The 25,206-nt window shown below is 40.8% G+C and overlaps 1 protein-coding gene across 4 annotated transcripts; it reads left to right on the top strand.

Moving 5' to 3' along the window:
- The first annotated feature begins 1,167 nt into the window (after positions 1–1,167).
- On the top strand, positions 1,168–23,251 carry LOC307039769 (polyunsaturated fatty acid lipoxygenase ALOX15B-like). 4 transcript variants are annotated; one of them, XM_079682150.1, is made up of 15 exons: positions 1,168–1,525; positions 1,617–1,795; positions 1,976–2,138; positions 2,291–2,372; positions 2,578–2,700; positions 2,808–2,911; positions 3,246–3,412; positions 3,521–3,664; positions 7,432–7,635; positions 7,819–7,905; positions 8,016–8,185; positions 19,219–19,340; positions 19,452–19,552; positions 22,471–22,641; positions 22,819–23,251. In XM_079682150.1, exons 1-15 carry the CDS (start codon positions 1,273–1,275, stop codon positions 22,996–22,998), a joined length of 2,250 nt encoding a protein of 749 aa, XP_079538276.1. In that variant the 5' UTR covers positions 1,168–1,272; the 3' UTR covers positions 22,999–23,251. The 4 variants fall into 4 exon arrangements, with proteins under 4 accessions (XP_079538276.1, XP_079538274.1, XP_079538275.1 ...); XM_079682148.1 differs by having other exon boundaries at positions 1,169–1,525; positions 1,934–2,138; XM_079682149.1 differs by having other exon boundaries at positions 1,173–1,525; positions 1,638–1,795; positions 1,934–2,138.
- The last annotated feature ends 1,955 nt before the right edge of the window (positions 23,252–25,206 follow it).

Raw genomic sequence — 25,206 nt, 5'->3', positions numbered from 1 at the left:
CTGGTTATAGTTAACCCAATCATTGAATGGTTATTATTACAACCCGTTCCCCAGGAGTCTTCTGGTTTTTCACAGTGAAAATGGTGGATCATAAAGTGAGTGGCAAATGTCTTTATGCCACAACTTTGAACAACATCTTCATTAAGCTGGTGGGCACAGATGGGGATATATATATAGTGTAGGACCATACAAGGCATATTTATAGTTTTTATTTTTCAAAATACCAAACAGATCATGCATTTTAGCCATTCCTCATTTTGCTCAATTTAACACTCTTTGCATGGGCTGATTCTGTGAGAACAGCACCATCTACAGGCCTGGCATATGTACTACAGCGTATCCAGCGCTTTCGAACGGCAATGTCCGTGGCTGTCTCCTCCTGATTGGTGGAGTTGGCCCAATAGCCGTAGCGCCACTTCTGTGACGTCACAGAAGTGTTCAAATCTGGATCAGTCTGTATCAGATCCGTTGCAGCCCCTTTTTAAGAGATTTGGGTATGGAGGAAAATAGAGAGGGTTGTGTTTTCTGACACTTGGTGAGTTCCCTGGAACACCGGGGACACATATTCATGTATAAAAGAAGTCCAGGCTCTATAACTTCACCTGGCTATCAGCTTTCATCGCTGGACAAGAACGTTTGGATAAATATTTCCAAAGATTATAAATCTAAAACTGCATATAGTTTATTATTTATAGTTTATACTTTCAATTTCAATTTAGGTAAACTGATTTTAACCGTTGCTTGATTCAGAATCTTCCTATTGTTATTGATAGCATTGATGTACTTACTATTTTAGTTGTATGCATATGATTGCATACAACTATTAGAAATCACTTCAAATCAGTTAAATGAATGTACTGTATAATAATTATTTTTGTCCTGTCTCTGTTGGAAAGCTGATTCTGAAAGAGCTCGACAAAAAGCTTCTCCCACTGTTCCCTGAAGACGATTGGTTCCATGCGAAGGTTAAAGTGGAATCTCCTGATGGAGAAACGTACAACTTTCCCATCTACCGCTGGATCACAGACAGCGAGGACACCCGGTTTGTCTCTAACTTTATTTAAAAAAACATCATAACATTTATGAAAAGGTTAAAGTGTATGGAAGAGCTGATGCACTATATTGCATTACATGCTTGTGTTTGAAAGATGTATAATATATATATTCTTTTTTTAATTGTGCATTTAGTTATCATACAATTGGCTTTTACATTCACCTTGTTTCCTTGCCATTGAATTGTCCGAAAGCATTTGCAATGGTATAGAATGGTACATGTTACATGTATTTGTAGTTGACTGGATGTTCTCACATTTAACAGTAAAAGGTTTGTGTATGATGTGTAATGATGAAGTACTGGGACACATCCCATTTTTACCCAACTGTAAAACCTGCTCATACATGTTTAGCATTCCATCATCTGAGATTGTGTTTACCGATTGGAAACACCCAAAAGGTGTATGTATAAAAGTGGAATCAGTGGTTGTTACTTTCACCATTCATGTCAGTTCAAAGGAAATCAGAACAGGTAAGAGAGATGCTTATGAAATTGAAAATTCACATTCAAAATATTTCCCAATCATTGCTGAGGATGTATTTTATAACTCTCTCCTCAACAGGATTCTTCTTCTTTTTCACAGTCAAAATGGTGAATTATAAAGTGACTGTTTCCACTTCCGGACCTCTCAATGGCACAACTGTGAACATCATCTTTATTAAGCTGGTGGGCACAGATGGGGAAAGTGATCGCACATGGCTCTGCAACTTCACCGGGCCATTAGCTTTCACCGCTGGACAAGTAAGTCAGACATACTCTCTAAAAATATAACACTGTTACTGAACTTTGCTTCTAGTTTTGGGATTATATAGGGATATTACCTATCAATTAGGTTAAGCTGATGTGACTCAAAACATGTTAATTCTGTCATTACTCCAGGCTTCCAGTTTTAACGTGTCCTGTCCTGTCTCTATTGGAAAGCTGATTCTGATAGAGCTCGACAAACAGGGTCTCCCACTGATCCCTCAAGACAGTTGGTTCCCTGCCAAAGTTGAAGTGGAATCTCCTGAGGGAGACACTTACAACTTTCCCATCTACCGCTGGATCATAGACAGCGAGGTCGAACGCTTCAGAGAAGGAACAGGTATTTGGCCATTTGCTTGTCTGACATTTGGTGCAATGTTCACAGAGCAATGAATACACGTTCTGCAAGTCATACTATAAGGAGGTTGAAGTACATTTGTGACAAAATACTGTACATATCAACAGTTTGGAACCTGTGATTCTTTCCTTAAGCTCTGAGAGTGTTTGAAGACAGCCATCATCTTGGCAAGTACACTCGGGAGCAGGCGCTGAAACAGCGAGAGAAAGACTATCGGTGAGCGCCACTCAGAGGTTGTACACATTTTAACTTCATGCATCCCGTAATCTTTTCAAAAATGTGACACTTGCAGAACTTTATGTAATGTAATAAACCTCAATATGTTGCAATATTGAATACTTGTCAAGTGCCTGTGTACTCTAAATTACTATCTAGACTGTCAACAATTCCTCACCTCTCTGCTTCTCTCTATTACTCCCAGCTGGGATGTGTATGCAGAGGGAATACCCCACAACATGAAGGTAGAAGGTCCTCTTTCTCTGCCTTGTGAGGTCCGCTTCTCCTTCACCAAGAGCACAGAGTTTGGATTCACAGCATTAACTGGGTGAGGTCCTGAAATTATGTCAGATATCAAAGTATCAATATAACTTTGTAGCTGCCTCAAATCAATGTAGGGTATCTGATAAAGTTACTAATTGCGTTATTTTCTAGGCTGTCTGAGTTGGGACTAAAGGGGCTCTCTTATTCCAAGAAGAGCTGGGCTAATTTGGATGAGCTCAACAGTGTCTTCTGCAACAAGCGGACTGACATATCAGGTACAATCTCATACTGTATGCTTAAATAAAAAATCACTGCAGTTGTTATTCCTGAGATAATACATTAGATTCTACTGAAATCCTGAAAACGTATCTAATAATGTCGTCTACACGTTTCCTTTACCTTTAATTTACTTTGCAACTGAATTAATACAATGAACACTTTTGACTGATAACTGATTTTAAAATAATTATAACTCAGGTGTAACACAATGTTTCCCATTTATCAATTTCAGAAGCAAAGTACAGTTAAGCTGAATACAGTGCTACTGCAGTCTCAGTTTCTAGGCCAAAGTCTGAAACACAATAAAATCAAAACTGTTTGTTTTTTCAGAATATGTACAGGAACATTGGAAGGAGGACACTTTCTTTGGCTACCAGTACCTAAATGGTATCAACCCCATGTTGATCCGACGTTGTACAGCTCTGCCCGAAAACTTTCCTGTCACTGATGACATGCTCTTCCCTGATGGCCAGAGTAGTTTGGCAGATGAAATGAAGGTGATTATCTTTACCAGAATTTAGTTTAGAGCCATGTTTTGAATTTCGAATGACATTTTGTTCTTCACATGTTTGGTTGTGTGTCATCCTCACTCAAATTTAAAACAGAATGGCAACATATTCCTGTTAGACTACAAACGTTTGGATGGACTGAAAGCAAATATGATCAATGAGAAGCAGCAGTACTTGATGGCTCCCCTTGTCCTGCTCCAGAAAACACCTGATGATAAACTGATGCCTATTGCCATTCAGGTGAGATTAGCACTAAAATATAGCTAACATGTAAGTTGATGTTACATTTTGATTCATCTTCTAGGATGGGCAGCGATACGCAGGGTTGGGAGGGTTACTTTGTACATGTAATCAGTTACTGATTACTGATTACATGGCTCTGAAAGTAATCCGAATACAGTTACAGTTACGCGTCATCAGTAATCAGATTACTTTTAGATTACTTTTGAATTACTTTCTTTTTCCATCACAGATGGGTATGTTTTGGTGTACAGGCGACACAAAAAGAAAAAGGAAACTGAACGTTTTTTTACTGTTTTAATGGCTTATCAAGAGCACAAGTGAAACATAACATCTGAAACATGTAACAACATAATAAACTTTTTGGGGATGCAGCTTTGGATGTGAGGAGTGAGGGACACGGCTTAGAACGGGCGTGTCGCCTTCTGTCCTGCCAGTGTTGGCAGGACATGAATTAAAATGTCGAACTCGGACTTAATTTTAAGGACATGTCGGCCAGGGGTGTAGAGCTATATTTGTTTAAGCACCGGATCGGCAAAACAGGAGACTCTGTGCACCAGTCTGCCTTGATCTATGAATTCATGTCCGTGACACTCACAGTATCTGCTGCCCACAGCTGTTTTATAGAAGGAAAACCTCCTTCACTTCATGAAATCTCTGCAGCACCAGGAGGCAGCGGGAGGGTTATCTCAGTCTCTGAGAAGACGAGCGTGCAGTGCTTTTCACGCACCGCCTTCGCTGTGTTTACCTTCAGAATCATAAGGCTAAAGGGCGACCGCAGGCTGATGTGTTTTAACCACACATACCTCTACACACACACGACTTAAACGAAGACTTTTGTACCTCCATGTTTCGTTGTTATTGTTTCACTGAGCGGACCCGCCCCTTTTTTTTCAAACGCTCCCTTTTTTGGTCCATCTGCGGCGGTAAAAGTTTCTGTGCGCTGTGATGATTTGGCTATACCTAGAACCGCCAGAGGTCACTGTATACCTAAAACCGCCAACGGGTATAATTTACCCGCTATTGATTTGCAAGGTACAATGTTCTTTTATTTAGAACAGTGAGTTTTGATCGCACAGGGATGAAACTTATAGAATCTGTGGACTCTCAGCTTTTCATATGCTATAGTTTGTGCAGATAGCATGAAGTAACCTACAACATATCACTTAGAGTGCTGATTTAAACGCTTGGTGTTGGACTTGTCTCCAACACCAAGCTCTCTATCTCTCTATATGCTCTCTCTCTTTTTCTCTCTCTCTCTCTCTCTCTCTCTCTCTCTCTCTCTCTCTCTCTCTCTCTCTCAGGAACCGCAGTAGACAAAAGGCGTTGCTATAGCAACACGTCATGTTTATGCTGCATTTTCTATGAGGTAATTTACCCGCTGGCGGATATACAGGACTGTCTCAGAAAATTAGAATATTGTGATAAAGTTCTTTATTTTCTGTAATGCAATTAAAAAAACAAAAATGTCATACATTCTGGATTCATTACAAATCAACTGAAATATTGCAAGCCTTTTATTATTTTAATATTGCTGATTATGGCATACAGCTTAAGAAAACTCAAAAATCCTATCTCAAAAAATTAGAATAGTTCCTCAGACCAAGTAAAAAAAAAAGATTTATAACAGCAAAACACAATCAAACATTTGAAAATGTCCATTAATGCACTCAGTACTTGGTTGGGAATCCTTTTGCACGGATTACTGCATCAATGCGGCGTGGCATGGAGGCAATCAGCCTGTGGCATTGCTGAGGTGTTATGGATGCCCAGGATGCTTCAATAGCGGCCTTTAGCTCATTAGCATTGTTGGGTCTGGTGTCTTTCAGCTTCTTCTTCACAATACCCCACATATTCTCTATGGGGTTCAGGTCAGGGGAATTTGCAGGCCAATCGAGGACAGTAATGCCATGGTCAGTACACCAGTTACTGGTGGTTTTGGCACTGTGGGCAGGTGCCAGATCATGCTGGAAAATGAATTCCTCATCTCCATAGAGCTTTTCAGCAGACGGAAGCATGTAGTGCTCTAAAATCTCTTGGTACACAGCTGCATTTACTCTGGGCTTGATGAAACACAGTGGACCAACACCAGCAGCTGACATGGCTCCCCAAACCATCGCTGACTGTGGGAACTTCACACTGGATTTCAAGCAACTTGGATTTTGCTCCTCTCCAGCCTTTCTCCAGACTCTGGCGCCTTGACTTCCAAATGAAATACAAAACTTGCTTTCGTCTGAAAAGAGGACTTTGGACCACTGTGCAACTGTCCAGTGCTTCTTTTCCTTAGCCCAAGTCAGACGCCTCTTCCGTTGTCTTGAGTTCAGAAGTGGCTTGACCATGGGAATACGGCTATTGTAGCCCATTTCCCGGACACGTCTGTGAACAGTGACTTTTGATACCTGGACTCCAGCTTCAGTCCACTGTCTTTGAAGCTCCCCCAAATTCTGGAAGCGACTCTTCTTCACAATGCTGTTAAGGCTGCGGTCATCTCTCTTGGTTGTGCAGCGTTTCCTGCCACATTTCCCCCTTCCAACAGACTTTTTGTAGATGTGCTTTGAAACTGCACTCTGTGAACAGCTTGCTCTTTGAGAAATTTCTTTTTGTGTCTTACCCTCCTGATGGAGGGTGTCAATGACGGTCCTCTGGACAGCAGTCAGATCAGCAGTCTTCCCCATACTTGTGATTTAGTTTACTGAACCAAGCTGAGTGTTTTTCAAGGCTCAGGAAACCCTTGCAGGTGTTTCGAGTTAATTAGACGATTCAAGTGATTCGTTGAACACCCTACTAGTATACTTTTTCATGATATTCTAATATTTAGAGATAGGATATTTGAGTTTTCTTAAGCTGTATGCCATAATCAGCAATATTAAAATAATAAAAGGCTTGCAATATTTCAGTTGATTTGTAATGAATCCAGAATGTATGACATTTTTGTTTTTTTTAAATTGCATTACAGAAAATAAAGAACTTTATCACAATATTCTAATTTTCTGAGACAGTCCTGTAGGTATAAATGGCATTTTTTTTGGCCGATTTTTTCAATCTGACTTCATCTTGACAATTGTTAACAACAGAGGGTGCTACATAACACACTTTCAGGAAATGTCACGGACTGGGAGAATTTAATATGTTATTGAAAAAAAGTTACATACAATCAAAAAACAGCTGCGGGTAAAATTTACCCGTTGGCGGTTCTAGTGTTAATAATGAATATTAAATGTTGTGAGGAAATCTTTCCACCAATAATTCTAATAAGTAATCCAAAATGTATTCACTTCAGGTTTACGAAAGTAACTGTAATCAGATACTCGTTTTTCAAATGTAACGCGAGCTGAATACAGTTACTTGATTTTTGTATTCTGATTACGTAACGCCGTTACATGTATTCCGTTACAACCCAACCCTGGCGATATGATACAATAAATATCATATGTAGAGAGAAGGCAGAAAACCATTTGTAGCTTTGAGTATTTTAATTGTAATTGCCAGCCAGCTATTCTCTTTTCCTTTATAAGGAAATGGATACATTAGATATTCAAGCATTGGTGTAAGACTTTAAGAGGAAACTAGGGCTTTTGTTCTGAAGTATACCCGAAGTCTGATCTGGGGTTTAATGGAAGTGGTATCAAACTGAAAATCACATGTATATAAAACCTATACTAAATGGGGCCAATATACAAAAATCGTTGAACATTTTTAAACATGATGGACCAATACTGGCAATGGATCATATTGAAAGAACTGCACTGCTATTTCTCCCCGTACAGCTGAAGCAGACTCCAGCAGAGGACAACCCCATCTTCCTTCCTACTGACTCTGAGTACGACTGGTTAACAGCCAAGATATTTGTGAGAAGTGCAGATTTCAGCGAGCATCAACTAAATGTTCACCTGCTGCGCACTCATCTGCTGGCTGAGGTTTATGCTGTGTCACTGCTGCGCAACGTGCCCATGGTGCATCCACTCTACAAGGTAAGTGAAGGGGAGAAAACTAAACTTACTCTAGTTGGGTTTTTTTGTCATAGTTTTTTCAACTTTTTGCCAATATTTCAGTCTTCTATTTTGCAAGTAGTGTCTCAAATAGTTTGAATATAGTTATATATATATATATATATATATATACATGTTACAAACAGTGTCCCCTGTCTCCCTCAGCTCCTCATACCTCACACTCGCTACACTATGCAGATCAACTTCTTAGCTCGACTTACTCTAATATCTCCAAGTGGAGTTTTCACAAAGGTACGTCAAAACCAACACGCTCAATATACCATTAACAGTACTACCTTCTTCTATACTATGTACATTATATATTTCTACGGGTATTCCTTTTATATTTGACTGTTTTCTAGTTTGCAGCATCTGGTGGCGAGGCGATGGGCACAATCCTGAAGAGATCCCTGTCCTCAACGACCTACAGCTCCCTCTGCATGCCGGAAAACATTGCTGAGCGTGGGATGGAGGATGTGCCAAACTACTACTACAGGGATGACGGACTGAAGCTTTGGGATATCATTCAGAGGTAGGCTACAGTATGCATTTCCATTCTTCAGCTTGATTATAATTGTATGATGTTGGTGCAAATAATGTTATGTATGTCTATCTTCTAAACAACTAAGATGCCGTTTACACGAGGACAAAACAGGTTGTATCCGCTACTTTTCTCTCGCGTATAGCCCGTTCGTTCACACGAGGCCGACACGTAAACGCGTAAACGGACCCCGCAAACGATAACGGTCTCAAGGTGGATAGATCTGCAAACGTAACGCTCTGGGGGGGCAAACGGCTCCGTGTGTACGCCCTATACCAGTGGTTCTCAACTGGTCAGGCCTCGGGACCCACTTTTTACTTGGTCAATACATCGCGACCCAACATTTTGAAGGCACACATGCTGAAAACCCAACCCCTGTTGGGTCTGGAGGGATTCTCCCCCAGGAGATTTTTAGAAATACTAACATAAACTATGCATTCTGGTACACTCCGAGAAGAAAATAAATAAATCTATTACTACCCGACATATTAATAATATTTTATGCCATTGTTAGTTTTTCAATTTGTTCTGACATCTTGCTGCGAGAAGAGTAAAGAGGAGATAGTCTGTGTGACTTACTTTAAATTGGGTAGATAGCTCCCATTGTTCTGTGACCTGTCAATCATCAAACCGGGGGTCATATTTCATTATGTGTTCATTTTTATCTGAAGTTGTACCCATGGATGTATAAAGAAGAGTTATACCGCAAAGTTATTCTCCGTGGGGACTTCCGGCAACTATCTTGATTCTGATTGGCCAGAAGACTCGAAAAAACATTAGCAAAGATATTTTATTGAGAAGATGATCACTACGTGACAGAAGTTTTCAAAACCGTTTATGGTCTCCGGTACTTCCAGTCAAACGCCGACTGCATGCACAGCGTTAGAAAATCGGGCCTTCAAAATAAAAGTTTGACTTTTCCTCCCCCCCCAAAAAAAGAAGAAATTCCAATTTTTATTTTTTATTTTTTTGTTCTTCACTCACACATCCGCGACCCACTCGAAAGTGGGTCGCGACCCACCAGTTGAGAACCACTGCCCTATACAATCATTTTCTGATACGATGGAATAGCCCCGCCTCCCTCTCCCCATGTCTCCTGCTCAGAGATCAGCTGCTGGGCTGTCAGAAGAGGGGGAGGAAAGAGAGGCTCTGTTTTTTATTCTTATATTATTATATAGAGTCGTTATCAATTTGTTTTAAAACTCAATAAATAACAAAAAAGACCTCTGACCGGCACTTTTCAAATTTTGTCCGGAAGATTTCAACTTTAACGGACATGTTGACCGGCGGAAAAAAAATGTTAACGGAAACTCTGCCGCGTGGTTCCCTCGTCCCTTGGAAGAGGCGGAGAGGTGGGTGTTTTTCATCTGCTGGTGGACTACCGCAGAGATTTACAGCAGGAGCACACGCCGTCCACCTTCGCTACTTTTGGTGTATTTTGTGGCGGCAGCAGCGCCACTTACAGGCCCGGCATATGTACTACAGCGTTTCCAGCGGGTCGAGCGGCCTCATGTGAATGGACACGTTAATTGAGCCGAATGCGTGTGAACGGACAACACACTCTCACTCCATAATCGTCCAGGAGCGACGTTTGGTCAGGGTCCCGTGGCGTGCAGTTGTGAGGCTCCTAGGCTCCTTCAGCTTCATAAAGGGACGCAAATATTTTTCAACTGATTGCAATGTATTCCCATCTGCGGCGGGATTTGACGCTCATGGAAGCACGGCATTCGTTTGTGTCGGCTGCGCTTAAAGGTAATGTGAGCGTCCATTCCCATTGGATAACGGAGAATTGTACACCCGGAAGTAAGTATTCCCCTTACTGTCAATTGATTTTACAGTGATATCTGCACTACTCATCGACTAAAAAACACCAGGTTATCCTTGTTAATTACACAACATTGATTGGTTTAAATTGTGTGCAATGCTTTTGTATTTTCCCCCTTCGATTCGGAGAAACAAATATTTAAAGTAAAAGATGGCAGAAGACACTACACTACCCAGAATCCCCAGCTATCGTTTAGGACTACACCGTGTGCTCTGTTTGACAAACCCCGTTTTTTTTCACCATTCATTCCAATGGCTGGCGTCTATGTCACGTGATCTTCAAATTTCTCCCTGCAGAAAAAAGAAACATGGCCGAACTACATTTTATTCTCGGTGGAAAATGCCTATTTTAAAGTTAGTTTGGCCATTAAAATGCGTTTTGATGTCATTTGATGCGAGAAATATGATTTGTTATTTCAGATTATGTGTGCAGTGGATGTACATGATCTTTAGTTTGCTAGTTATTACGAAGATTACTTCAGGAAATTGCGTCCATAGAACGTTTTCATTGTTACCAAGGTGGTTGCTAGGAACGCTGCTATCAATATTATTTCTATTATGTTGTGTAACTGTTTAATGGTGTTATCTTTATTGCTACCCCCTTCCCCGTCAATGTATAGTGTTGTTCCACAGCGCAAACGCATTAGTTTAACAAAATCCGCATCTAAAGATAAGTTATTTTCCCCTGTGCAATTCCAGTCTCATATCTCACATCACATCGTCATTAACAAATAGACTGAAAACATTAAAAAAAAAATAATAATAATACTTTATTCCGATTGTGCTTGCTTTTCTCTTTGAAAGTCATCACACGGCATTGTAATACACGGTTCGGCTGCATTAAATATTACATATCTGCCGTAGTTGTCTATTTATAGAGCGCTGATGAGAAGACTTCCAGACAAACATGAAGAACTGCCGCCAACACTGAAAACGTGACGTGGATCATAAATATATCAGCAATTAAACATTATCTTACATTTCTTTTCACACAATACGTCTCTTTGAAGTATCAACTCTAATTCGGCTGACTTTTATATTTGATCCAATTGGTAGATAGGCTGTATTTACACCATAAAGGTGCACAGCTGATAGAAAGGGACACCTGGTGGTTAAAGCATGTTATTGAATTTCATTATTTTTATTATTAGATATTAATAGGATCCCTATAAAGTATATTCATTACTCGTTATTCTCTACTAATAGTTAATTAAAGACTGTATATAATGACTATTTTGTACATCCCTTTCAAGATTTCAAGATTTTCTAAGGTTTATTGACATATCATATTCAAAAACGGTGTAGTTATGCAATGAATGAAAAACTTGGGTCGCAGGTTCCTCAATAGTGCATTACAAAACATTTATCAATATTTGTGCGTACCTCCAGCAATGTTAACTATGTTGAAGCACTTATTTTAACTGACATTATATGTAATTCCCTCAGTACAGACGACAGCAACGAGTTTTTAATTTACTGGCAGGATTTATTTGGTTCATCCAGACCGTGAAAACTGTAATCAAAAAACATAATACACAAATACAATAATCACTAGTCAAAATAATAACAAAACATACAGTAATATCCCAACATTGTCCTGGTAATGTCGTCACTTTCAATTAGGCTACTGTATACACAATACACTTTGGTTACATATAATTCAACAAAACACAAAGACCAATCTAACTAAGCCCAACATGTGTTAGCCCTTAGCTGTATAAAAACAATTTAATACAAACAAGAACAGAAAACACACACAAAAAACGTCAGCAAAATATACCTTAGTAGCTGCATTGCATGAGGAAAATTGTGTAGCTTGGTATTACTCTGTACGATTGTTTATCTTGATGCTAAGAGCTATTTTGCAGATGCATCAGCACTGAAAAACATGTACTAAATCAGCGGACTTTTCGGATGAGTGTTACGCTAAAGTATGTCCTGACGGAAACAGGCGATATAAAAACAAAGGTTCCGCCTTAGAGAACTTTGGTTCCTACCAAAATAAATAACTCAGAAATACTGCGCTGACTGACACAGAGGCAGTTACACTCCCACCAAAACATATCACATGTATATGATTTTCTTCAACTATTGAGAGACAACATACTGCGTAGAAAAGATAAACAAAAAACTAAACTTCAGTCCTTGGCTTCCCAGAGAACGATCACCATGACTGCACCTGTAGTGAGACAGATAGAGAGAGAGAGGGGAGGAAAAGAAAGAGAGAGGCCGGAGTCTTCAGTCTGCTTCCATCAGCGTCACCGTCTTATGGATGGGCCTTTCCAGGTGGACAGGTTTGGAGATACACTTTCCTTTCTCATCAAGGGTTGAGTCGCTGATGAGCAACTTGAGTCTTCGCACCTTCCCATCCTTTCCTGGGTACACTTCGATAACCTTTGCCATCCTCCACTGGTTACGTGGTGTAGTATCATCTTGCAGGAGTACAACATCGCCGACCTTTGCATTCCTGCGATCTTTGGTCCACTTCTGTCTCTGTTGGAGGCTCAGGAGGTACTCCTTCTTCCATCTTGTCCAGAAGTGGTTGGATAAGAATTGAACTCGACGCCATCTCTTGTGTAGGTATAGATCTTCCTTGACGAACTTCCCAGGAGGTGGAGCGAGTATCGTGGACTTCATGGTCAAAATGTGGTTTGGTGTCAGGGGCTCTGAACTGGATGAATCAGAAGCCACGCACCACTGCACACCGAGTGCTCTTTCCATGTGCAGTTCACCCAGTGCCATGTCCTTGTCTTTGGCAGCTGCAGCACATTCTTCTTTTGGGATTGTGTCTAGGACCTTCTTGCTGTTAGAGATAAACTTATGCAGCCGGAGTTTGCCTGTGCTGCAAAGCTCTCTTGCTTCTTTCACCAGTTGGATCGCTTGGTCTTCAGATGCTACACTTGACAATCCATCATCAACGTAGAAGTTCCGTTGAATGAACTTTATGGTGTCGTCACTAAAGTTTCCTTGTCCTTCAGCAGCGACATGCTTCAGCCCATAGTTGGCACAGCCAGGTGACGATGCTGCACCAAACAAGTGGATCTTCATCCGATAGATGGAAGGTTGGCTTTCGAGATCTCCATTGTCCCACCAAAGGAACCGCAGGTAATCTTGGTCTTCTGCCTTAACATGGAACTGGTGAAACATGCGTTCGATGTCACACATGATTGCCACAGGACCTCTTCGGAAGCGATACAGAACTCCCACCAAGGTGTTTGTCAACTCAGGACCCGTCAGGAGGTGGTCGTTCAAGGACGTTCCTTGGTACTTGGCGGAGCAATCGAAGACAACGCGTATCTTCCCAGGCTTTTGTGGATGATACACCCCATGATGCGGAATGTACCAAGCTGGAGCTTTGTGGATGTCTTCCTCCGGGACCTTTTCTGCATCTCCGCGTCTTATGGTCTCATCCATGAAGGTCTTGTAGTCTTTGTAGTACTGGTCGTTTCTTCTCAGCTTTCTTTCTAGGCACCTGAGACGATGGATAGCACAGATCTTATTATCAGGTAAGTTAGGTCTTTCTTTCTTGAATGGCAGCGGCATTTCGTAATGACCGTCGCTCTTTAACTTGATGCTCTTTTCCATTTTTGACAGGAACCTTAGATCTTCTTGAGAGATGGGGCTGGTCTCCGACGCTCTTTCAACGAAGTCAGACTCCAGCATCTTGATGACATCTGCAGGTAAGAGAACTTCTTTGATCTGTGTCCTACAGACATAGTGCACTTCCTTTGTGAGGTCTGAAGAGGACGGTAGACCTGGCATCACTTGCTTCACCATGACTTGGTGACTTATTCCAATTGCATCTCCATAGTTGAGACACGGGTTGCCACTACACTCCAGCCCAAGTCTGTCTTCTGTGCAAACGGCTGGTGTTCCTCACCAGGCACCACTTGTCTTGGAACGAGGGCTTGGGCACAATTGTAGCCAATTAACAGGCCGACATCACAGCTTTGCTGAGGAGCGATCTCATCTGCAATGTGTTCAAGATGAGGCCATGCTTTCGCCGTATCTGGTGTGGGAATATGGTCTCTGTTTGCAGGGATAAACTCTCTTGAGTAAGTCACTGGAAGAGTGATTATCTTGTCTGAATAAAAACCTCTAACTTGTAGACCAGCTAGCTTCCGACAGGACACGATTGTGTTTCTTGAAGCCAACGTGGAGAGGTTTAGCTGAACTGGTTCACTCTTAGCATTGAGAGCCTTCGCTGTCTCGTCGAGGATAAAGGTTGTGTCACTTTGTGTATCAAGGAGTGCGTACACCAGAACTTCACGACTTGGCACACTTGTAGATGACACCCACACTGGAATTATTGTGGAGGTATGAGTGTCTCCAACATTCTGGATGACTCTAAGTGCCGTCGCCTCACGTGATGGTCTCTCTGACTGGTCTTGTGACTGTTCATTCTTCCTTTCTTTGTACTCTTCTTTGTCTTTGTCACTGTACCTTGCTCTGTCAGATCTTGTAGACATCCTTTCTTCCTTGGTGCGATCGTCATGAAGACAAGTTGGGTGTCTTCTCTCACAGGTGTCGCAGCTGTCTCTTTCTCTACAATCTTTAGATCGGTGGCCAAAATTGAGACAGCCAAAACACAATTTATTTTCTTGAACAAACTTGATTCGCTCCAAGATTGTCCCTTGCATAAACTTGTAACACCTTTGTAGACTGTGTCCTGCCTTCTCACAGAAGACACAGCTTGTGACGACGGCTTTCTCATCTGAGGTGGTTGCTAACACCTTTGCTCCAGGACCTCCGCTCTTTACACTCTTGTCTGGAATCCTTTCACTTGGCTTAAGAGCATGAAGAGATGTTATTGGGCTGCAAGCGATTTTAGCTTCACGTGTGAGAAACTTGACAAACTGGCTGAAGCTCGGGAACATGTGAGTGTCTTCTTCTGCTTTTATGACTTTCCTATTCCACCTTGAAGTCAACCAGTCTGGGAGTTTAGAGAGAACTTTCTGGTTCTCGTTGCAATCATTAAGTATTTCAAGACCTCTGATCTGAGACATGGCTGCCTCACAGCAGCGCAGGAAGTCGGCGAGTTCTTGAAGTTCCATACTGCCTTTGGAGCTTATCTTGGGCCACGCGTCGAGCTTCTCTCTGAAGGCCTTGGCGATGAGGAATGGATTGCCGTATCGCTCTTCTAGGATGTCCCATGCTGCATAATACGCTGGCTCTGTGCCAAGTAAAAAGTAGCTCTCTATGGCCCTTTTAGCAGATCCACCCACATACTTGCGTAGATAATATATCTTCTCTTCAGCTGGTATGTTCTTCCTGTCAACGAGCGTCTGAAAGGACACTTTCCAGTCGTTGAATCGGAGTGGGTCACCACTGAACACTGTAGGTTCAGGTAGAGGAATGCGACTCGCACTGATGGCTTCTGCGAGCGCTTTGACGAGAGCTGTTGTGCCATCTTCATATTTGTTTTCTTGCCTTGCTTGTGCTCCAGCTGGTGGTGTAAAATGGTGCCGCAGCGGGCTAGTTTGAGGCTTGACTTCTTCTTCTTTCTTCACAGAGACACGATGGAGAAGATCATTGATAGTTTGAGGCTTGACTTCCTCTTCTTTCTTCACAGAGCCACGATGGAGAAGGTAATTTATTTCTTCATCTGAGCCGTCGCCCTTAGTTGCCGGACATGAATGTATACTCTGGTCATATACTTGCTGTCGTGCCTCGGCAGCCTTTAGCTTCTTAATAGTCTCCAATCGATCTAGTTCTCTGCGCTTGGCTTCTAGCACTCTTTGTCTCTCTGCATTTTCAGCCTCTTGTTTGGCTTTTATCTGAGCGGCTTCAACTTCCAGTCTCTGAAGCTCTTTAATATAATGCTCTTGCTCCAGCTGTACTTCTAAGGTGGCTTTGTTGGCAGCAACCTCAGCAGCTGCACTCTTCCTGCTTGCAGAGGAGCACTTAGTGTGGCGAGAGCTAATGCCTGTCCTTCCTGAGGCTACAGACATTACCTCTTCAATGACTCGATGTTCTTCATGTCTTTGACTTGTAGTATGCCTATGGGCTGTAGCTTCCTCCCTTGCATCTATAAGGTCCATTGCATCCTTAACCATCTTCTTTGTTACTGTTTCACAGGTGTCAATTTTGCGACGTGTGTTAAGGTCAGGAACCTCAAGGCATTTCCAATCGTCATAAACGTCATTTAGACTCCTAGAGGTATTGCGTACTTTAGTAATTTGTCCATCTAGCAGGTCGTCTGAGCACTTTCCACTCAGCGCTTGGTTGGCTTCTTTAGTGGCATCCTTCCACTTCTCATAGCACACACTGAACCGATGTGCAACCTTTATTACTTGCTCATCATGCTGTTCTTGACCCTTTTCCGTCATTCTGCGGACTCTTTGGCCTAATGGTGGCTCTTCTGAGGAAGCGGGGTTGTCCACTATGATGCCTTCAGTCGCTTGTGGCTGCACGGTTGAGCTGTGCTCGTGCACACACTCTGTCTTGTCAGGTGCGTGTGACTCCATGTCTGGGAAATGTACATCTGCAATTGTGTGCTCTTCGCCATTTCGGGACATCTTACTTGCCTTACTGTTGTCATTCACTGCTCTTTGGTGCTGTCTTCGTGAGCAGTTAAGTTTTCACTGTAATTCCCTCAGTACAGACGACAGCAACAAGTTTTTAATTTACTGGCAGGATTTATTTGGTTCATCCAGACCGTGAAAACTGTAATCAAAAAACATAATACACAAATACAATAATCACTAGTCAAAATAATAACAAAACATACAGTAATATCCCAACATTGTCCTGGTAATGTCGTCACTTTCAATTAGGCTACTGTATACACAATACACTTTGGTTACATATAATTCAACAAAACACAAAGACCAATCTAACTAAGCCCAACATGTGTTAGCCCTTAGCTGTATAAAAACAATTTAATACAAACAAGAACAGAAAACACACACAAAAAACGTCAGCAAAATATACCTTAGTAGCTGCATTGCATGAGGAAAATTGTGTAGCTTGGTATTACTCTGTACGATTGTTTATCTTGATGCTAAGAGCTATTTTGCAGATGCATCAGCACTGAAAAACATGTACTAAATCAGCGGACTTTTCGGATGAGTGTTACGCTAAAGTATGTCCTGACGGAAACAGGCGATATAAAAACAAAGGTTCCGCCTTAGAGAACTTTGGTTCCTACCAAAATAAATAACTCAGAAATACTGCGCTGACTGACACAGAGGCAGTTACATTATACATATGTATTATACTCTTAGGATGTATATAGATCTTTCATCTCCGGCCTTGTCGGGTATTGAACAATCAATAAATAAAGAACACAGAATTATTAAATATAAAACAAAGAATTTGTGTGATTATACTAAAGGATTTACAAATAAAGACCACTGCATATTTCCAACTGTTACACATGCTGATTTAACGCAAATGTTTCCAACTTGGGATCAATAAAGTATATCTTATCTTAAGATGATCGATGGCTACTGCCATATTTGCAAAATTTGCCTCTGAACCTTGACAAGTGCATGTTTTAGGCTTATCAACTAATGTAATGTTATCAATTAACAACAGGAGGGGTCACAAACATAAGACCAGCTGTTAAATAAAGCTCTTCTGACCTTAGCTGGCATGTGGTTAATGCTGCACATTATGGGCACAAGCAATTTTCACCCATTTATTAATTATATGTTTTACATTTGAGTGTTTCCTATCCCTTAAACCTCCAGGGATGTACACAGTACACTGGCAACTTCTTATTATGGGAAATACGAAAACGTCTTTTAAAACTATAACTCCCAGTAGAGACGTGCTGGAGATAGAGAACATGTTGCGAAACACAATATCGATAGCAGCGTCCCTAGCTACAAGTAACAAGTAGTTAATAATAATAAAAGACATTAAGAAAAAGGCATTTTAAACAGTCATTGAAAAGCAACACAATCTACCTGCATTGCATTACTCTAAACGTGTAATAACGTGCTTTAACCAGTAGGTGGTTTGGGTTAAAAACATGGTTAAAAAGCTGTCTGCTGTTTCTGGTTTAGTTGACGACGGATATATTTAGTTATTGTTTTGATATTGGTAACACAAAAGCGATGGAAAAACCCACAGCAACACAGAAAAGATGGTCTTAACATGACCCAGCGGTCTAGTAGTTAAAAAAAACTATAATATCAAAACAAAATATTACTACAACTTTATTGTGAAATTCAAACTGAACGGTAAAAGAATCGTTTCCGGTCTATTCTGAGCCCGATCTCTGTAGATAAATATAAATAAAGAACTACGACAGATGTGTAATATATTTAATGCAGCCGAACCATTTATTACAATGCATTCATGTGATGACTTTCAAAGAGTAAATCAAGCACTGCTGAATAAAGTATGATTTTATCTTTTACGAAATGTTTTTTTTCATAATGAATGCAGTTGGAGATCAACCAATCACAGAGCTTGAGAACTAATCATGGGGTTTGTCAAACAGAGCACATGGTGTAGTCCTAAACGATAGCTGGGGATTCTGGGTAGTGTAGTGTCTCCTGCCATCCTTTACTCCGAAAAAATATTTGTTTCTACGAATCGAAGGGGAAAAATACAAAAGCATTGCACATAATTTAAACCAATCAATGTTGTGTAATTAACAAGGATAATCTGGTTTTTTTTAGTCGATGAGTAGTGCAGATATCACTGTAAAATCAATCGACAGTAAGGGGAATACTTACTTCCGGGTGTACAATTCTCCGTTATCCAATGGGAATGGACGCTCACATTGCCTTTAAGGGCAGCCGACACAAACGAATGCCGTCCTTCCATGAGCGTCAAAAATCCCGCCGCAGATGGGAATACATTGCAATCAGTTGAATGCTATTTGCGTCCCTTTATGAAGCTGAAGGAGCCTAGGAGCCTCACAACTGCACGCCACGGGACCCTGACCAAACGTCGCTCCTGGACGATTATTGAGTGAGAGTGTGTTGGAACGGAATACTTTTTTGAAAACGAATTCGGTGCGTAAACGCAAACGTACCCGTTTCGTCCTCGTTTAAATGGGGCCTAAGCAAGTGAGCATGTATCCGAAAATGTCAAACTATCCCTTTAATGTTGCATGATCCACTGTGTCCAAAATTGACCCACATTTGGCCACTAATTAGTTTTCCATAATAGTATCTGCATTGTGTATAAAGTGTATAATTAAACTACAATAGTCTTTGTAAAAATTATAAATGCTCTCCAAGGTTTGTGGAGGGAGTGCTCAGCTTCTACTACAAGAGTGATGAGGAGGTCCAGAAAGACCCTGAACTACAGAAGTGGATTTCTGACATTTTTGAACATGGATTCCTTTCACAAGAAAACACAGGTAGGCTTTGGAAAAAACGAAATGCTGATACACTCCCACATTTTAGTAATAAATCAAATTCACCTATTTCAATTTATTCCGGTAACACTGTTTATTTCCACTGATTTTCAGGAATTCCCCAGAGCTTTACCTCTGTGGCTGAGTTGGTCAAGTTTGTCACCATGGTGATCTTCACTGGCTCAGGACAGCACTCAGCTGTGAACACTGGACAGGTGAAGCCTTTTAATTTACTTTACGGATTATCCGTTATACAGTTGCTATTGTAAAGATTTCATTTCATTTTCATTTCAAGCCTTTATTTAATCAGATGAATCCCATTGAGATCATTGATCTCTTTTTCAAGGGAGACCTGCTCAAGTAGTTCCACATGAAACATAGAAACATAGACAGAACAACAAGGACATCAGTACAGCATCATTTACATAATTATCCACAGAAACAGGTACCAATAGCTTCCGATTGAGTAGCATCCAACCGAGCTTTAAAAACATTTAGTGGCACCAGATTGCTCAGCTTCCATTCCTTTTGCAGACTATTCCAAGACAGAGGAGCTGCGCATCTAAAAGCTGTCTTCCCTAAGACAGTCCTAGCAGGGCACATTTAATAAAACCACAGCATTTGATCTCCAGTAGTAGCCACTTAGAATTTTCCGTGAGATCAGGGAGCAGATATAAGATGGAGGTTTCCCTAACATTGATTGTCAACCCTTCCAAGAGTTGCCGCCTTTACAGTATGTGGTGTTTGAATTGTTTGTGTGTCCCTGTGATACTGGATGCTGTATTGTTGGTGGAGAATATATTTTGTTAGGTTAACCCAGGGGTCGGCAACCCGCGGCCCTTTAAGCCCTCTGCTCTGGCTCCCTTGAGCTTAGACAAAAATAAGAATAAAATAAAAGTATTTGTAGGAATATTTATATTTTGTTGCATGGTTGAAAATGTTTCTTATCTTGTATTTTGAGGTGATATTGTGACACATAAATAAAAAACAAAACGGTTTTAATTAGGTCAACTAAAATATGCGTCACATCCTGCTACGGTCCCGCGCGAGCGCCTTTTATTGGAGGCGCTCGCGCGGGGACCCCCGGCTCGATGAGCGAACTATGGATAAATCAAAGAAAAGTACCGGAGGAACACAGGATTTAATTCTGTGTGGATAGAGTTCTATGCTTTCACAGCAAACGATGCTGGTTTACCGGTATGTTTGATATGTAGAGAGAAGTTGTCAAAGGTGCTGCAGCCTTTACGTATCGAGGAACAACACGGGAGAGGAAGGCAGCTGACAATCTTCAGTCATAATTCAATGGGGTATGTCATTTATTTCAGAAAACACTTTTTGTTATATTCCATGGAATGCTCTTAACGTCCCGATAGCAATGAATATATTAAATGCTTTGACAATAAATACATACAAAAATTAATCTCTGGAAGCCGTAGCGCTGTAAAAAGCACAACCAATCATTTTAGCCGGCCCGGCTAAAATAACTGGATGGCCTACCTGCCTGTCAGCCTTCCATCTGTGCACAAACTTATCTCGTGGCCTCATTGATGATGCGCGTTCGTGTGTGTTGGAGGACGGACTCTGTAAGAAAGTCTGAAGGAAGAGGCAGATTTTTTCCGGTTGTTTATTTTCAAATTCTAGCGCACTCGAGCTGGTTTCTCCATTCTTACCTACCCTACCTTTAACTCTTTTTAGGGTGCAGCTATATGTTTTATTTATTTCAAAGTGGGCACATTTTAATAATATTTTGTTTTCCTATATGTGCAGAGGACTCCACAAGTGCTGTGTTTAATTTATTTTAAAGTAGGCCTGTGTATTATTTGTAATTCTCCTTATAGGAGTTCTTTGTTTCTTCTACAGTTGTATATAATGTAATAAATAGCCTAATAAATGCAAAAAAACTGTAGTTTTTGTCTGATATAACAATAAATACAACTTTATTAGCTATCAAGCTATGAAATATGTTTTGCGGCTCCAGACAAAAAATGTTTTGGGAAAAAGGAGCAAAATGGCTCTTTTGGTCAAAAAGGTTGCAGACCCCTGGTTAACCCAAAGCAGAGTGGTCCAAGGGGTGAAGGCAGCATAGGATTATATCACAGATAAAGTAAGAGACCCTGAACTCACTGGAGGGATTCAATATATTACCTGGCCCCAGAGAGACCCACTTGGTTGATTCATTAAAGGTCCCCTATTACATTGTTTTTCATTAATATATTATAGGTCCTAGATATACAAAACATGTATCTGAAGTCTTTGGCTCGTAACACCAAACAGATCATTGCAGCATCCCATAATCCCCTCTGTTTCAGCCCTGTTTCAAAAGTGCTGATTCTCTGTCTGTTACTTTAGATGAAAATAAGGAGCCCCTCCCCACGCCCCTCTGAGAGATATTTGGTTAAAAAGAACACAATGGTGCTCTAGGAGGAGACTCAGGTAATAAGGTGGGAGGAGGGGGGGGGGATTACCTTGGTTGGTTATTGGCTAATGGTTACACAAGCCAAAATCATCATAAAGTGGCCAAAATCTGATCAGCTCATTTTCAGACAGGTTTTTTTATAAATGGATCAGGACAAAAAGTGAGCGAACCTTTTTTCCTGAAACGTTCAGAATCTCTTTCCACAGAGGGGACACATGTTTATGTATAAAAGACATGAAAAAGTGGATTTTGCATAATAGGAGACCTTTAATGGTTATCCTTGTGTGGAACGCATAAAAAATGTTTATATACTGTGGTCACAATGCTAATGCTTACATGATGATCATTGGCAAATATGATATTTACTCACAAGATCACAATTTGTGTTTACCATGTTAACATGAAAACATGTGTTAACAACCACAAAGTACAGCTGAGGCTGAACAAATCAAAACTTTGTTTCTGATGTTTGTGCTGGATGAAAGGTCAAAGGATTACCAACAGTATCACAGTTTACCCTAAAGTACGTTTTTACACATTTATCTTCCACTGAGAATCATCAATTTCTGTACAAATGTAGTATCCACATTTAATAGTAATACTTTCAGTAGTTGGAAAATGGCAGTGGGGACCAAAGTATTTGACTGACTGATCAAAAGTCTCCCATGGTGTAGCTTAAAAAAAAAATGTTGTCTGACAATCATTATTTTATCACAGTATGACTATGGTGGCTGGATGCCCAACACTCCCATCTCCCTGCAACTTCCTCCACCAACCACAAAGGGGACAACAAGCGAGGCCACAATGCTGAACACACTGCCTGACATCAGCACAACCGTTCAGGGAATGGCCACCGTATGGCTGCTCAGCAAGCCTTCATCTGACTTCGTAAGTGCCCAAGACTTCCTTAAAAATGTATTAATAGTTAAAGTGGTGTATGGTAGTTTGATTTAAGCAAGATTGTCTTATTTGGGCCACTAAACCCTGATATCTAATTTACATTCTATTGTCAATTATCTGTTTTAAGACATATTTCAACTTTTATTTTATCATTGATCTCATCAGGTCCCTCTCGGCCAGTTTCCAGAGGAGCATTTCAGTGAGGAGACTCCTTGGGAGCTGATAAAGGACTTTCAAGGAGAGCTTGAAGTGTTGAGTAGAGTCATCAGTGTCAGAAACAGGAAGCTGGAGATCCCATACACATACATGGATCCAGCAGTGATAGAAAACAGCGTGGCCATTTGAATGTCAGAAGGTGTGAGCTACTCATCGTCTGCTGACCAGATTGAGCTTGATAATAACGAAAGAGAGAAAGGGAAGAGGCACATTTTCAGTTTTAAATGTTTTAACTATAGTGTGCTGTCAATCAAATAAAAAAAAAGAATTGCATTTATCACAATAATTATCTGTGATTTATCACGTGTAATCATTTTTAATCACACGTTTAAATTACTAGTGTTAGTAAAGAAATGCAATAAAGAAATGCAGAACAAGCTGATTTTTGCCTATAGGGGTTTTGATTATAACATACATTCTTAATAACAAGCATTAACTCCGACAACTTTCCGACATTCAAAGACGAAGCCAACCCTAAATTGTACGAGTGCAGTCACAATTTGGATCAGGTGTTTTGTGGCTTCTAACTGATGTCCCATGGTCTGCAGTCAGTTCAATACATTCCCCCGCTTTACTGGCCGTTTCACGGTCAGGGGATTCATTGTAAACATATGTGCTGAAATTATGGGAGGATGTTTGGGTGAAAGGCTCTCTCCCCTCTCACATCTTTCCTACTCCCAACAAGACTCCCCACTGTTTTAGAGATCCCTGTCAAGAAGATGTGATACCCTGAAGGCCTATTTGGCAACATTAGTTTAAAATAGATTTAAGGAAATGACTGTAATAAGTAATATGTGAAAATGTTTGAATTGTTGAGCTAAAAGAAGCCAGTAGTAATAGGAGTGAAAAGCCCATTTTGTTTTAATATGAGCCCCTGTTATCTCATGTTTTGATGGCAGGAACTTAGCTAAGGAGCTATCTTTTGTTTGGTTTTTGGTTAGGTTACTTTAGGGTTCTTTTCGTTTAGAAGTTTTGTTTATTATGTTGGCATTTTTCTCACATGAATAAATCAAGTATCATTTGTTACAAAAAGAGGCAAGTGATTAGACTCCCTGAAAAATAAATAAGAGAGATTGCAACAGAGTGAAACCCGACAGCTGAGGACAAAAGTGTCAAAACATCTCTAACACTAGCTGGCTGTTTAGAAACCGCTTGATTCGATTTGCAGCAGCCTCCTTTAATTAAGGGCGGACGACGCATTTTGAACACGTTTTTTTGAATAATATCATTTGTTGAAGATGTGCAAGTCTGATGAACAGCATGTAGTGGTCTGTGCCAGGGCTCAGCCCCCAAGGGCCATGTCCCAATTTAACCTTAAAGGGGACCTATCATGCAAAATGCACCCTCTGTCTTTTCCTCCATACCCAAATCTTTTAAAAACGCGGGTACAACAAGAGGATACAGATTTGCTGCCGATATGACGTAACTTCGGATGGTGAACCCACAGAAAGTTGCTCTCAGAAACAATGCCTGATGTGTTTTGGACGTAATATGGTATTAGCAAGCCTCGCTAACACTCAGAGCTAACCTGTACTGGAGAGAGCATGTTTTTAAATAGCAGGAAATAAAAAAAGGAACTCACCTTGTGATAAACCCGCAAGAGAAAAAGCATTTGAGCTCCATACTGGCCGTTTCTCAATCTCGAGAATACTGGCTTCCAAGCCAATATTTCAAGGATACTACGTCATCGAGTGCCGCCGAAGTACTGTTCCAATCTCCAGCATACTTGGAATTCCACCGAGGCCGCGTCCTTGGTTTGGGGGAAATTTCGAGGCTGCACATGGGTAGACTTCGCGTCCTTAAACTCCACACAAGGCTTTGCGCACAGACCAATTTCAAAAACCCTTGCGGAGAATGGCTGAACCGACGCAGCACACATTTAAATGTAAGTATGTAGTGGCGTAGAACAAGTGTTGGTAAATATGTGACTATGTTACATTTGTGTGTTATCACCAAAAATGTGTTCCGTGAAAGTAAAGCAAGTTCATAATTAGATAGACATTGTGACTTATTTATTTTCGGTACAGTTTATGTTGAAACCGTTGGAGAGATTGGCACACTTGTTAGCCTGTTCCATTCTTCTTCGTTTTCCGAAGCCTTGGAAACACTTGCTTAGTTTCTGAAGGAAGTGACTTGGAAGTACGCGACTACCAAGCCAGCATCCTCGTGATTGAGAAGCGGCCACTGTTTCAGAAATAATCCTTGATGTGGTTTAGAACAGGATGGCGTTTTATCACAGCAGAATTTAACTTTATCTCCGGTAGAATTTTGATCAGGAATTAGCTCCGCCTTCTTTTTTTTCAAGCTAAAGACCCAACATCCGCTTTTCTCTAACCG

The sequence above is a fragment of the Notothenia rossii genome, assembly GCF_949606895.1.
Source record: "Notothenia rossii genome assembly, chromosome: 1".
In the NCBI taxonomy this organism is placed as follows: domain Eukaryota; kingdom Metazoa; phylum Chordata; class Actinopteri; order Perciformes; family Nototheniidae; genus Notothenia; species Notothenia rossii.
Note: the sequence above shows the minus strand (reverse complement) of the source record. Positions and strands in the feature narration are given on the sequence as shown.

Coding starts and splice junctions, on each gene's coding strand:
- LOC307039769 (XM_079682148.1), top strand. CDS start 1,273: ATGTTACATGTATTTGTAGTTGACTGGATGTTCTCACATTTAACAGTA. Junction 2,701..2,807: donor GGATTCACAGCATTAACTGG/GTGAGGTCCTGA, acceptor GTTATTTTCTAG/GCTGTCTGAGTTGGGACTAA. Junction 7,636..7,818: donor TGGTGCATCCACTCTACAAG/GTAAGTGAAGGG, acceptor TGTCTCCCTCAG/CTCCTCATACCTCACACTCG.